Source organism: Vitis riparia, chromosome 12, assembly GCF_004353265.1.
Source record: "Vitis riparia cultivar Riparia Gloire de Montpellier isolate 1030 chromosome 12, EGFV_Vit.rip_1.0, whole genome shotgun sequence".
Lineage (NCBI taxonomy): Eukaryota > Viridiplantae > Streptophyta > Magnoliopsida > Vitales > Vitaceae > Vitis > Vitis riparia.
The window spans coordinates 23,076,908-23,088,541 of record NC_048442.1 but is presented as its reverse complement, the minus strand read 5'-3'; the positions used below and the strand labels follow the sequence as shown (position 1 = coordinate 23,088,541).

At 28.9% G+C, this 11,634-nt stretch overlaps 1 protein-coding gene across 1 annotated transcript; it reads left to right on the top strand.

The window, feature by feature from the left end:
- Positions 1-10,365: 10,365 nt before the first annotated feature.
- Positions 10,366-11,497, top strand: LOC117927177 (arginine metabolism regulation protein I-like). The gene is made up of 2 exons (XM_034846609.1): positions 10,366-10,862; positions 11,016-11,497. The coding sequence occupies exons 1-2, from the start codon at positions 10,683-10,685 to the stop codon at positions 11,301-11,303; spliced, it is 468 nt and encodes a 155-aa protein (XP_034702500.1). The 5' UTR covers positions 10,366-10,682; the 3' UTR covers positions 11,304-11,497.
- The last annotated feature ends 137 nt before the right edge of the window (positions 11,498-11,634 follow it).

Here is an 11,634-nt window from a genome sequence, read left to right as displayed (position 1 = left end):
TGCATATACGCATCGAATTCAATTATTAACAGTGACAGTAAGGTTAGATCAAAGGTTTGAATGTGTAAGAAAGGGACTCCTCATATGTATGGTAATTGCATGCATGCTTGTATATGTATGATAATCTAGCTTGGCTCCCAATGATCATGTCTTGTTTTGTACATGATCCATATATAATAGAAAGCTCATCACTACATTGTCTCTAAGGAGCAATTGGTATTCTATGGGAACTAAATAATTTTTCACCACCTATTACCCTTGATTAACCTACATGCACTCTGATTAAGGATTGAAAGGGAGAAATCAAATAAATTACATTTTTGTATAGTTTTTATAAGATTATCTCTATCTCATAACTTTTCTATCTCATAACTTTTTCCGTTCATGACCTGGAATATTTATAAAGATATTTTCAACAACCTTCTTTATTCTATAAAAAAAAGTCTAATATTATAATAATATATTAACTTAAAAAAATTCTATACAATGAATGGATTAGTTCCAAAAACAAAAAGAAAAGTACATAAAAGTATAAGAAAAAAAAGAGTCATTTTAATGTAAAAGATCATATTGAAATAAACAATAACTTTTACAAATAATGAATTTACATTCAGGCTATGTTTAGTTCTCGAAAGGCTTAAAGGAAAATGGAAGATAAATAAAATAAAGAAGAAAAAAGAAAGAAAAATAAAAATTAATTTTAAGTCCATAAATTATTTTGATATATTACTTCAAACTTTTTTCATTTATTTAACTCTTCTATATAAATATTAAATAATTTAAAAATATAGAATTTTTTAAATAATTTTAATTATATTTGAATTTATTTTTTATTTTTTATAACAAAATCAAATATAAAAAAATCATTTTTCTTAATATTTTTTTTTCCTTAGTACTTTCTAATAAACAAATATAGCAATAAGGTATTGAAATTTAAGATGAATTCTTGAAGAGAATCAATGAAAAAAAGAGTTTTAATTATCGTATTTCATAACTAAATTACGTAAATAAAATCTAATAATTAATTACTTGTCAAAGTGAAAGAAAAGAGTTATGATTTTATAGTTTTATATCAAGGTTTTATATAGCTAAGTTTTATTAATTTCTCATTGGTTTTTGTATTTTGCATCTTTGGAAAATTTGCCTTTTCCATTAAGATAAAAGTACAAAAGAAAATTCATTTTTTTTCCATTAGAACAAGTTTGCCTCTAATTAAAAGAATCTTTAATTTTTAAAACAATTGTTTAAGAATTAAGTAAATAAAAAAAATAAATGAAAAAAAAAAAAACCCTACCTTTTTTTTTTTCTTTCAACATCAAACAAATTCTTACGTATAGCCTGATAACTTTTCAGTAGTGGCTGCAGTGAGGTCCTCATTTGTAACAACATCTTCCATCATAGCTTTCTACGTACATGACTCAATTTGTGCCGATTAGCTCTGTCATAGACCTGGAACCACCTTAGTTTTTATTAATCTCTTTGGAAAAACGCCTATTCTAATCAACCTCCTCTACCATTGTTGGGTTTACGAAATACACCATAGCCAGCCCTAGAAGGCTAGGATCATGAATCATCTTACCATATGTAGTATATAATGTAGCATTATCAATACTTGCTTGAGATTGTTTTTTTGGCTTTAACAACAAATTGAAGAAAAAGAAACAATGGTTGGTTGATGATGAGCGAAGAAGTTGGGAGAGGCTTCAATTTAGAATTGTTTTTTATGTTTTGTAAAATAAAATTTGATTTGAAAACTTAAAATACTTTTAATTTATTCTCTATATTTTAAATATATTTTTATATGTAGTTCATTATTTTTAATTATTCTTTATATTTATGTAATTATTTTTTAAAACAATTTTAGAAAACAAGTAAAAAATAAATAATAGCTATTTTTTGAATTTTTATTTTTATTTTTTAGAAAGAAAATCGTTTTAAAACGCAATTACTAAATAGACCTAGTAGGTATTTAGTAAACCAATTTAATAACTTAAAGTGACTTAACAACTTAATTTAGGTCATTAAATAAATTCAGTATGTTTGTTAAAATAACTTAATAGTATGACTTAAAATAAAAAAATCTTCATTTTATCTTTTTATCTCTATTTGTCATAATTACTTCTATGATCTTTTTTACTACTCCACGACTTCCTTTATTACTCAAACTCCTTTACTTAGTTATAACTTACATATGTGAATTTGATGAATGAAAATAAGTTTTAAGTTAATTTTATCAAATAACCTTAATATTTAAAAATAATAATTAAATAATAAGTTATAAATCAACAATTTAACTTAAAGTCAAATTAATTCATTAAATAATAAGTATTAAATTTTATAAAACACCTCCTTACTTTCCATATTTTTAAATTTTTTTCCTATTTTTCTAATATTTTCTAACAACCAAATATCGTAAAAAAATTATTTTTATAAAAAAACAAAATTATATTAATTTATTTTGTACTAATCCATTTTTTAAACCATTAACACTTTGAGTGGCATCATCAAACTGGGAAGGGTAGCCTATAAAATAAAAAGAAGGAATAGAAAGAAGAGAGAAGAGTTTTTGGTTTTCAGAGAGCCAATCAAAGTTCGAAAAACATTGAAATATTTTGAAATGTGGGCCAAAAAAAATCATGTATTGTCTGCGCTCGAAATATTGGAAAGCAAAGTATCAACTATCAAGCAAATTTTTTTTTATCACACGTATACACACACCAAGAGAGCACACCTTTCTTGAAGCAAGGGATCCAACTTGCAAATTGATGTCATGTTCTATAAATGTTTTCGAAAGCAATATTTAAAAAAAAAAAAAAAAACCAGAAAATAAAGTGTTTTCGAATAATATTTTTTAATAAATTTGACTTGTTTACTTAAAACTATTTCAAAAAATTATTATATAAATATTAAACATAATTAAAAATAAATCATCATACATAAGGAATTAAGAAAACAAGTTAAAAACATTTTAAGTTCCAAATGTATTTTTATTCTACAAAATATCAGAGAATAGTTGAAGACTTTTCTTAAAATGGTGTTTTTCAAAACTATTTTTAAAAATACTTTCAAATAGAATGTAAGGTATTTTTATTAACTATTTTTTAGAATAATTTTTTGTTATTCAGAATAAAAAAATAAGGTGTTTTCAAATAATTTTTTTTTTCTTGTTTTCATTTGTTTTATGAAGGTTATTTTAAAAAAATTATATAAACATATAAAATAATTAAAAATAAAATATTAAACATAAAAATTATTTTTAAAATATATTTAAAAATATTAAAAACAAGTTAAAAATATTTTAAATTTTCAAACATAATTTTCTTATGTAAAACATTATAAAATAATTTTTAAAAATTATTCTTAAAAATAGTTTTAAAAAATATTTACTTTAAGCTTCTCTACCTCGTGACACGAGCCATCCCCTCGACTTGACTGCCCACATATAGCATACGGGCCCCGAAATTGAGAATTCAAACAGGACTTTACTAATACTTTAAAATATGAATTATCGGTTTGGATAAGTTTTCAAATTATTATTCAAAAATATTTTTTAAAATGACCAAACTGGTCATCTTGAACCAAAACTCTCAAAATATGTGGCATTTTGTTCACCATGCTTCACTTTTAGCTAAGCACGAATAATTTCTCAATAATTATGCACATGCATATTATTTATATTTGTTATCTCTAAAATTTCCATTTGATAGAAATTAATAATTTTATATAAAAGATTTTGTATATTAGATTTCTTTTTTTTAATGAAATTAATTTCATTATAAAATAAGGAAATTTGTTTGGAGTAATCCATTAATTATAAAGCATAAAAAATAAAAAATAAAAAATAAAAATAAAAAAACCTCTAAAATGAAATGTTCACAGTTTAAGGTGTAGAAACACGAGATGTATAATTTTTTTTTAATTTATAATTATTTTGTTTGTTTAGTGCAATCATTATTCACATCCATCGATGATTAAACCACTTTAAAATTTTATGAATCTTTTTGCGTGATTTATTTGATCTTTGTGCTATTATAGTACCTCGAATTTGAAGCTTTCACTTACATGGTAATATTAATCCAATCATCCAAAGTAACTTTTATCTATTATTGTTCTAATTAAGTAGACTTCAATTACAATTTTCTCAAGTAGTTGTTGTAATTATATGTGTCATAGTTATTGATGAATGAATTACATGGTAATTAAGAGAAGATGGCTAATGACTAGGAAATTTAGAGCTTGTTTGACGATGATTATAGGAAGTATTTATAGTCTTTTTAACACTTGGAAATGATTCATTTGATCATGATTTTCAAGTACTAAAAATTGTTGGAATTTACATAGGTGAATGAAAATTATGACTTTTTTTTTCCTTGAAAGACATGTCGTTTCTTGATGGATACAACTTATTTTAAAGGATGCATATGTCTTGTATTTAAAAGGCACGACCTCTTCCAAATGATGTGTTTGGTGTTGTAAGACACAATTCTTCACAAGATATATCTAGTGTTTTAAAGACACATCTCTTCTAATAGGTCACCTTCAAATCTATAAATAGGACCCTTCATGACATTTTCATTCATTAACTCATTCTCTCCTTTCTTTCTCATTTCTTATCATTTAAATCCTCCTTAACTTCAAGTCTAGTCATTTCTTTTTTCTACCAAATATTTGATATATAAGAGAATACAAATCATCAAGTGATTTGTTATTTCTTATGATTTGAAGTGCTACTATCACACCATTGCATCATGGATGATGATTGTTAATAAATCGTAAACACCTAGTCAGGACAAATTCATTTTCAGAATATAGAGTCAATCCCTAGCCTTGATTAACCTATGAGTTCCAATTTTCTACTTATTTCATTTTATTTATATATTTATTATATACATTTATTATTCATATATTTTCAGTGATTTAGATAACAAAAATGTTATAAACGATTTTATAGAATTACTATCAAATAAATTCTTAAATGTTAGCATGAAGACACTTCACAAATGGCATGGCAATAATATGCCTGATTGATGGGGTTGCTTGTTGCATAGATAATAGCTCGTCTCATCAAATAGTTTGGAGTTGATTCATTAAATGCAGTGATTGCAGGGGCTAATAATTCATTTAGAAGGCCAGGTATCCATAAAGATGCTTTATAATGAAATTGTAGCCATCTAGGAAAGTTTCATCCTCAAGATTTTCCAAGGAAATTAGAGCGAGCTCCTAATTTGATTGATAATTAATTAAACTGACTAATTAATTTCTCTCATGTAGATTTTTCAGTGTCCATGCAAATTCGTAGAAGGCGTTTTAAAAATAGTTCGGTTGATAATATATATATATATATATATATATATATATATATATATATCCGAAGGTAGCATGACAATTCAATCCAGTTTGAAAGTAGATCATGTATGTACGACTCTTGATAGTTGTCAACCTTTTCTTTTTTCATTTGTTCTTTTCCTTTTGGCACCAGAGATTTCTTTTCTATTTCTGCACCATACAAATTATCGTATCCTGCATACATCTTTCCCGGTAAGGGTAAATGGTAAGGACTTTTGTGAATTCTAAAGAATATAATATGATACTAATCATTACTTTTCTATTTAGTTTTGTCTTCTACTGCTTAATCCCGAAGATAATTTCTGGATTTGGTCTTGATTTCTCATCCCATGCATATACAGCTGTAAGATAGGGTTTAGGTTCATAATATATGTTGTCTTCTTAAATAGACTGGGTCTACAGAATGTGCTTATTGATATGAACTGGCGACAAGGGTGAAAGGTACTTGGTCCTCACCCATATCATGGTGGCCCCTTTATTTCATCCTCTAGATGAACAAAATATATTTATTTTATTTTGTTAATTTCATATTTTGGGCGGTCAAGGAAATTTCAGGTGGTTGATTGAGCGGGATTTGCCTGCACTTCGGCCTACAATGAGTTGGGTAACATTAGCTCGTCAAAAAGTAAGGCAATAAGCATACAAAGATTGATTTTGGAGTCTCAAGAAGCCAAGAAAACCTAATATCAATGGCTTATAAAGAGATGGAAGAAGACTAATACTACTTCCAATAAAAATTATTTATTAAGTGTTTTTTTGAAAATTATTATAAATATTTTTTTTTTAATTTTGCCAAACTTTTTTTTTTTTTCCAAAAATATCTTTTATATTAAAAATACTTTATAAAAATGTTATCTAATAGAGTACTTACTTAGGTAATGTTTGTTTTTTTAGATAAATACTATCTTTTTCTAATATGTTATTAAGCAAAAAAAAAAAAACTCCTTTCAATTCAGGCCGTCATTTTCTTTGATTAGACAAAAACATAGTGAAAATTACATGTTAAGATAGGCGTATGAAGTGATTTGGAATTTGAGATTAATAACGCAGGTGTTAGTTCTAGGTTGTAACGGGAAGAGGTATAAGGAAGAGACAGCAACTTGTGATGGAGAGAGAGACAAATTTAAAAATCTCATGTCATAGGAAGAGACGTACCAACTCCCCCAAGTCGTAGGACTTGTCAACTTCAATTAGAGATGGCGCAAGTCATACATCCAATTAATTTTTGCAATTCAATGCGCACCCCCAAGCAAGCAATCTACCATCTTCCATGTTCGTGTAGAAGCTTCCCACCTCTCTTTACCAATTGAATTTCACTTTTTCTTTTCAAATTCCATTGACTTTCTACATATACAACTCCTGCATTTTCGTTGCTCCATATCAGTTTTGTGGCCGCTAAATCATGCTATATAATTTGTGGTTGTGCATTTGTTTTGTTGATAATTTCACTTTTTTTAGTGAGGCACATACTTTCTTTGGTCTTTATCTGCCTCAAGATAAGTTTGAACTTATTTGAGATAAGTATGCATGTTTGATATGTAAAACTTATGCAATGAAAATTACAAGATTTGAGTTGAAAATGGTATGTAAATGAAGATCGAAAAATAGTGAAATTGGGATACCCTAGAATGGATGTTTAAACACCCCAAGGGATGTTCAAATGTCCTTCCACAAGCGTTCAAATTGTCTTTGTTCCTTTTATTTCCTAAATCGGTTTTAATTCAGAAAGAATATATTTTGGAGGGTATTTTAAAAGGTTGAAAACTCTCATAATTGGTTACCGGGGGTTTTAGAATGTTTTCAAATTAGAAAACTTTCCATAATGAGATTCTCCGGGTTTTTTGTTTTTATGATTCAGTATAAAAGGATTTGTTTTGTTGAAAATTATTGGACTACAAGGAAATCCTAAGAGAGCATTTACAACCTCAAAAGCTTGTTCCTCCAAGCCCTTATTGAAGTTTTATGTTGACAATATAAGATCCTAGTGAATAGGTGTATTTGGTCATGTTAAACTATGTACATTTTTCTCATACTTAATGAATTATTTAGTAGTTGAAAGACCACTGATGGTTTTTTCCTCTTGGTAGGTTGTTAGGTAGTTTTTTTGTGTTATATTCTATGTTTATTTGTGCGATCAATTTTATTTATATATATATATATATATATATATATGAGATTATTTGCTCTTAATCAAATGATGAATCTAAAAGGAAAAAAAATTATAATAAAGTTTAAATTTTGAGGCTAATTGAGAGACCGCCTATTCATCCCCCTTTAGATAGTTTTATTATATTAAGACTACAAAATTTCTTTCAAGTGGTATTAGAACAAAGTTTTAAAATCAAATTTTCAACAAGTCAATTTGATCATAAAATTTTGATGTCTTCCATTCATTAATGGGAATAATTACCCCCATTAGAAAGTTGCGACGAATTTTTTTTTTTCTCAAAATGCAAGATGAAAGAGTCTATAATTTGATGGAATATGAGTGGTTACCCTTGATCTTAGTTGACAAGAATAGTGTTTTAAGTGGTGAATTAAAGCCCAAGAGTGCAATACATTGCATAATGGTCAAGAGTGAGACAAAGGCCAAAGCCCTTTACTATATTTTGAATGGGGTTGGTCCTAACAAGTTTCTTAAGATTGTCACTTGCATTTAGTATTAATTCATAGGGCATTTCCATTATGAAGTTGTTTAAACTTCAAATGTAAGCTACTAAGTTAGAAAACATTAAGACAAAGGATGATGATATATTCTCTGGTTCTACACTAAACTTATGACTCTTAAGTAAAATATTGAAATATCTCTTTGAAAGATTTATGCATAAAGTGACCGCAGTAGAAGAAAGTAAAAATGTGATTTTAATGAGAGTGGATAAACATATAGGCTCTCTATAGACCTATAAGATGATTATACTATCCTTGAGGAGACTTAAAAATACTAAGGTTTCCTCAAAAGAAAAAAGAAAAAAGAGTTTAAAGACGAGAGTGAGCAAGTTCTCAATCAATTTGAAATTTTTACATTTGGTAAAAAAAATGTAAAAGGAGGCAAACATAAAAGATGACGCAAATAAAGAGAATAAATATTCTTCCAAGAAAAACAAAGAAAAAGGTGTGTCAAAATCACCTCAAGTTGAGTGTTTCAACTATGGGAAAAAATACTTAATTTGTTTCAAATTGCCTTGCACCAAAAAAGAATGAGAAATTTATGCAAGTGACTTGGAGTGATTTCGAGTTTGATGACCATAATTCCATCGGAGGCTAAACTAAAAATGATGATAACAATCATCTTGTTGCCTTCATTGTCACTCTTATTTCATCCTCTAAAATTGAAAATCTCATTGAATCAAGTGATGAAGAAGGAGAGTTTGGCACTCTTCAAGAGGCATATAATGCCTTGTATCAAGAGAGTTATAAATTAAAGGCTGAGAATGTGAATTTAAAGAAAACCTTGAATAAAAGGAACACTCTTATTAAAAGCTTTAAATATGAGAAAAATGATTTGAATGAAAAATTAAATTCTTTTGAATCTTAGAAATTGACATGAATGGTAAGATCAAAGAGCTTACGATTGAAACAAAAGATTAATTGAAAGAATTAAGTTTCTTGAATATGAACATCAACATATTATGTTTGAAAAGAATAAATTCTTAAACTTCATATTTAGATGAATAGAAAAAGAATCTATCAAATCAAAATGAAATCTTTTATCCTAGCTTTAAGATTTTGAATGAGATGATTAAGAAAGGAAGTGCCCATAAAAATAAGAGAGGTTTAGGTTACTTAAGCAAATATGAACCTTAAGCAATCATCTTCAAAGCAAACCACTAAGTGCACCACTTATAATAAATGTAGGCGTATGGTTAACAAGTGCTTTAATAAATTCTTTGAAAGCTACCAATTTTATGTAAACAGGTTAATAAGTGAGTTTATGTACTTTCAAACAAATTTCGAGGTGCTTTTGGTTGTTTTTTATTATGGTGTTTGAAGCAATAATTGAAAATACAAAGAGTCCTTGAAAACTTTTACCTTGTACACAAGCAGTATCTTTGTAGAGAATAAACCAAGAAAATTGTTTTATATTTAAGCTCTATGCTAGTAAAATTTTGTTCTTGAAAGTAAGTTAGAATTGTTTTTAAAAATTATTCTCAAAAACTATTTCTTGAAAATGGTTTTTGAAAATTTCCCAAACATGCCCTTAAAAGCCTTCGTGTAATTCAAACCCTAAAGAATATAATTATAACAAATCTCCGTTGAGAACCACTTCCTCATTACTAGATGCCATTGTAAAAAAACCCATTTTCATGAAGATAAGAATTAGTAGTATTGAGAGAAATAGCTTGGGAGCTAAAGGGGATGATGTGGTAATTAGATGGCCCAAGGGAACATAATAGATATTCTCGCAAACGAAATGACAAGTCCTGAATGAAGGGCAAGGTGGGTATGGGATATGTGACATGTCGTGCATGCTGGAATAAGCAACCAGGAAGATGGACGAGAACACTGTTGTCTATGGTTGAAATTTCAATGGATCGGGAATGTGTGGCATCACAATTCACAAACTATTAGAGACTTTTTTACATGATAACAAATTGCATATGCCTTGTTGAACAAACAAAGATGAAGATTATATAGTGGGCATGGAGGATACCCACCTATGGCCCTCGTGGAAGATGGTAACAAGTTAGATCAGCTAATAAAAAAAATATCAAGGGACTTCTGCATTGTTACCATAAATGAACTGAAGAATATGAACTGGCGAGCAGGACATCACATGGGGGTCACCTTCACTTACGTCACAACCTTAATACATACAATAAAAATAAAGACTAATAATTTATGTGTTGTGTGAGAGAGAGAGGGGCGAGAGAGGAGAGAGAGAGGGGAAGAAAGAAAGAAAGGTGAAAAGTTTTCAACCACAGATGAAGTCAGAAACAAATCTTGAATGTATGAAAGCTAGCCAACTCCAAATCCAAAAAGTTAAAAACATGAGAGGTCCTCTCGTTTTGGTTTTTCTCCTCCCCATTGATAATAAAGGCTTGAGTGCAACTTAGCCAAGGTCTTATTCAAGCCCATTAATAGTGACTTTCCAAAAGTTCTTTTTATTATCTCTCCCATCCTTTTTCCCATACTGCCATACATGAGAAAAAATGGACGGTTGATGGAATCTGAAGGAGAACATCAAATCCCTTTTTTATCTCTATCTTTCTCGATCTCTCCCTCTCCATCTTCTTCTTCTTCTTCTTCTTCTTCAAAACAAATTGCATAGGAAGAGGGACACACTAGTAGTGGTAGATCTCTAGAGAGAATAATAGCGTGAGTTGGATGATTGTTGGATGGTCTATTTTGTGTCCATAAATACCCATCTGATAGAACAAACCATTTCCATTTTCTGCAACTCTCCTGTGCAGAACTATACCAAAGAATCGTGTGAATTCAACCAGAGGAGAAAAAGAAAAAGAAAAAATTGTTGTTTCCACCCTTGTTTATCTACTTCTCCTAAGTTTCCTTACCAGGTTAGCGAGCAAAATACTGAAAGATACACTATAATTCTTGTTTTGCTTCTTTTGGATGTATTGGATTCTCTTGCTTTGTTTCAAGTTCCAATCCAGGCTTAAATGTAACAAAATTTGCTTATAGAAGCATCAATTTGGTTTAGCTCATTTCAGCTTTCAACCACGGAGTTTCCGAATCAAGCCTCGGAGGGGTCTTCCCAAAGAAAAATGGGAAGAGGGAAGATCGAAATTAAGCGGATCGAGAACACCACTAATCGACAAGTCACCTTCTGTAAGCGCCGCAACGGCTTGCTCAAAAAGGCCTATGAATTATCGGTCTTATGTGATGCAGAAGTTGCTCTCATCGTCTTCTCCAGCCGTGGCCGCCTCTATGAATATGCTAACAACAGGTTAATTTCCTTAATTTCTTTCCCCCTCCCCCCCACCATCTCTCATCCCTAAGATCCTCTACACTGAAGGCTTTATATATATGTTCTTGCAAATCTCTAATTTGTTTGCCTTTACTGAGGAATAGCCATGATTTCTTTCTGCATATTGGTGCTTAATTACATGTCTAGATTTCGGTTTTTGTGATAGATTTTAATGGGTTTTTGGACTGATCAGAACACAATCATTCTTCTTTCGCAGTTAAGATTGACTTCTTCAAAACAAAGATTCACTTGTCTTGCTTCCTTTTTGTTTTTTTTGACCTTTATGAGCTTTATGGATAATATCTCTCTTTCATGTTATGCCTCTTTCCCAGTTGTTTTGTATGATAGATACACAGATCTAT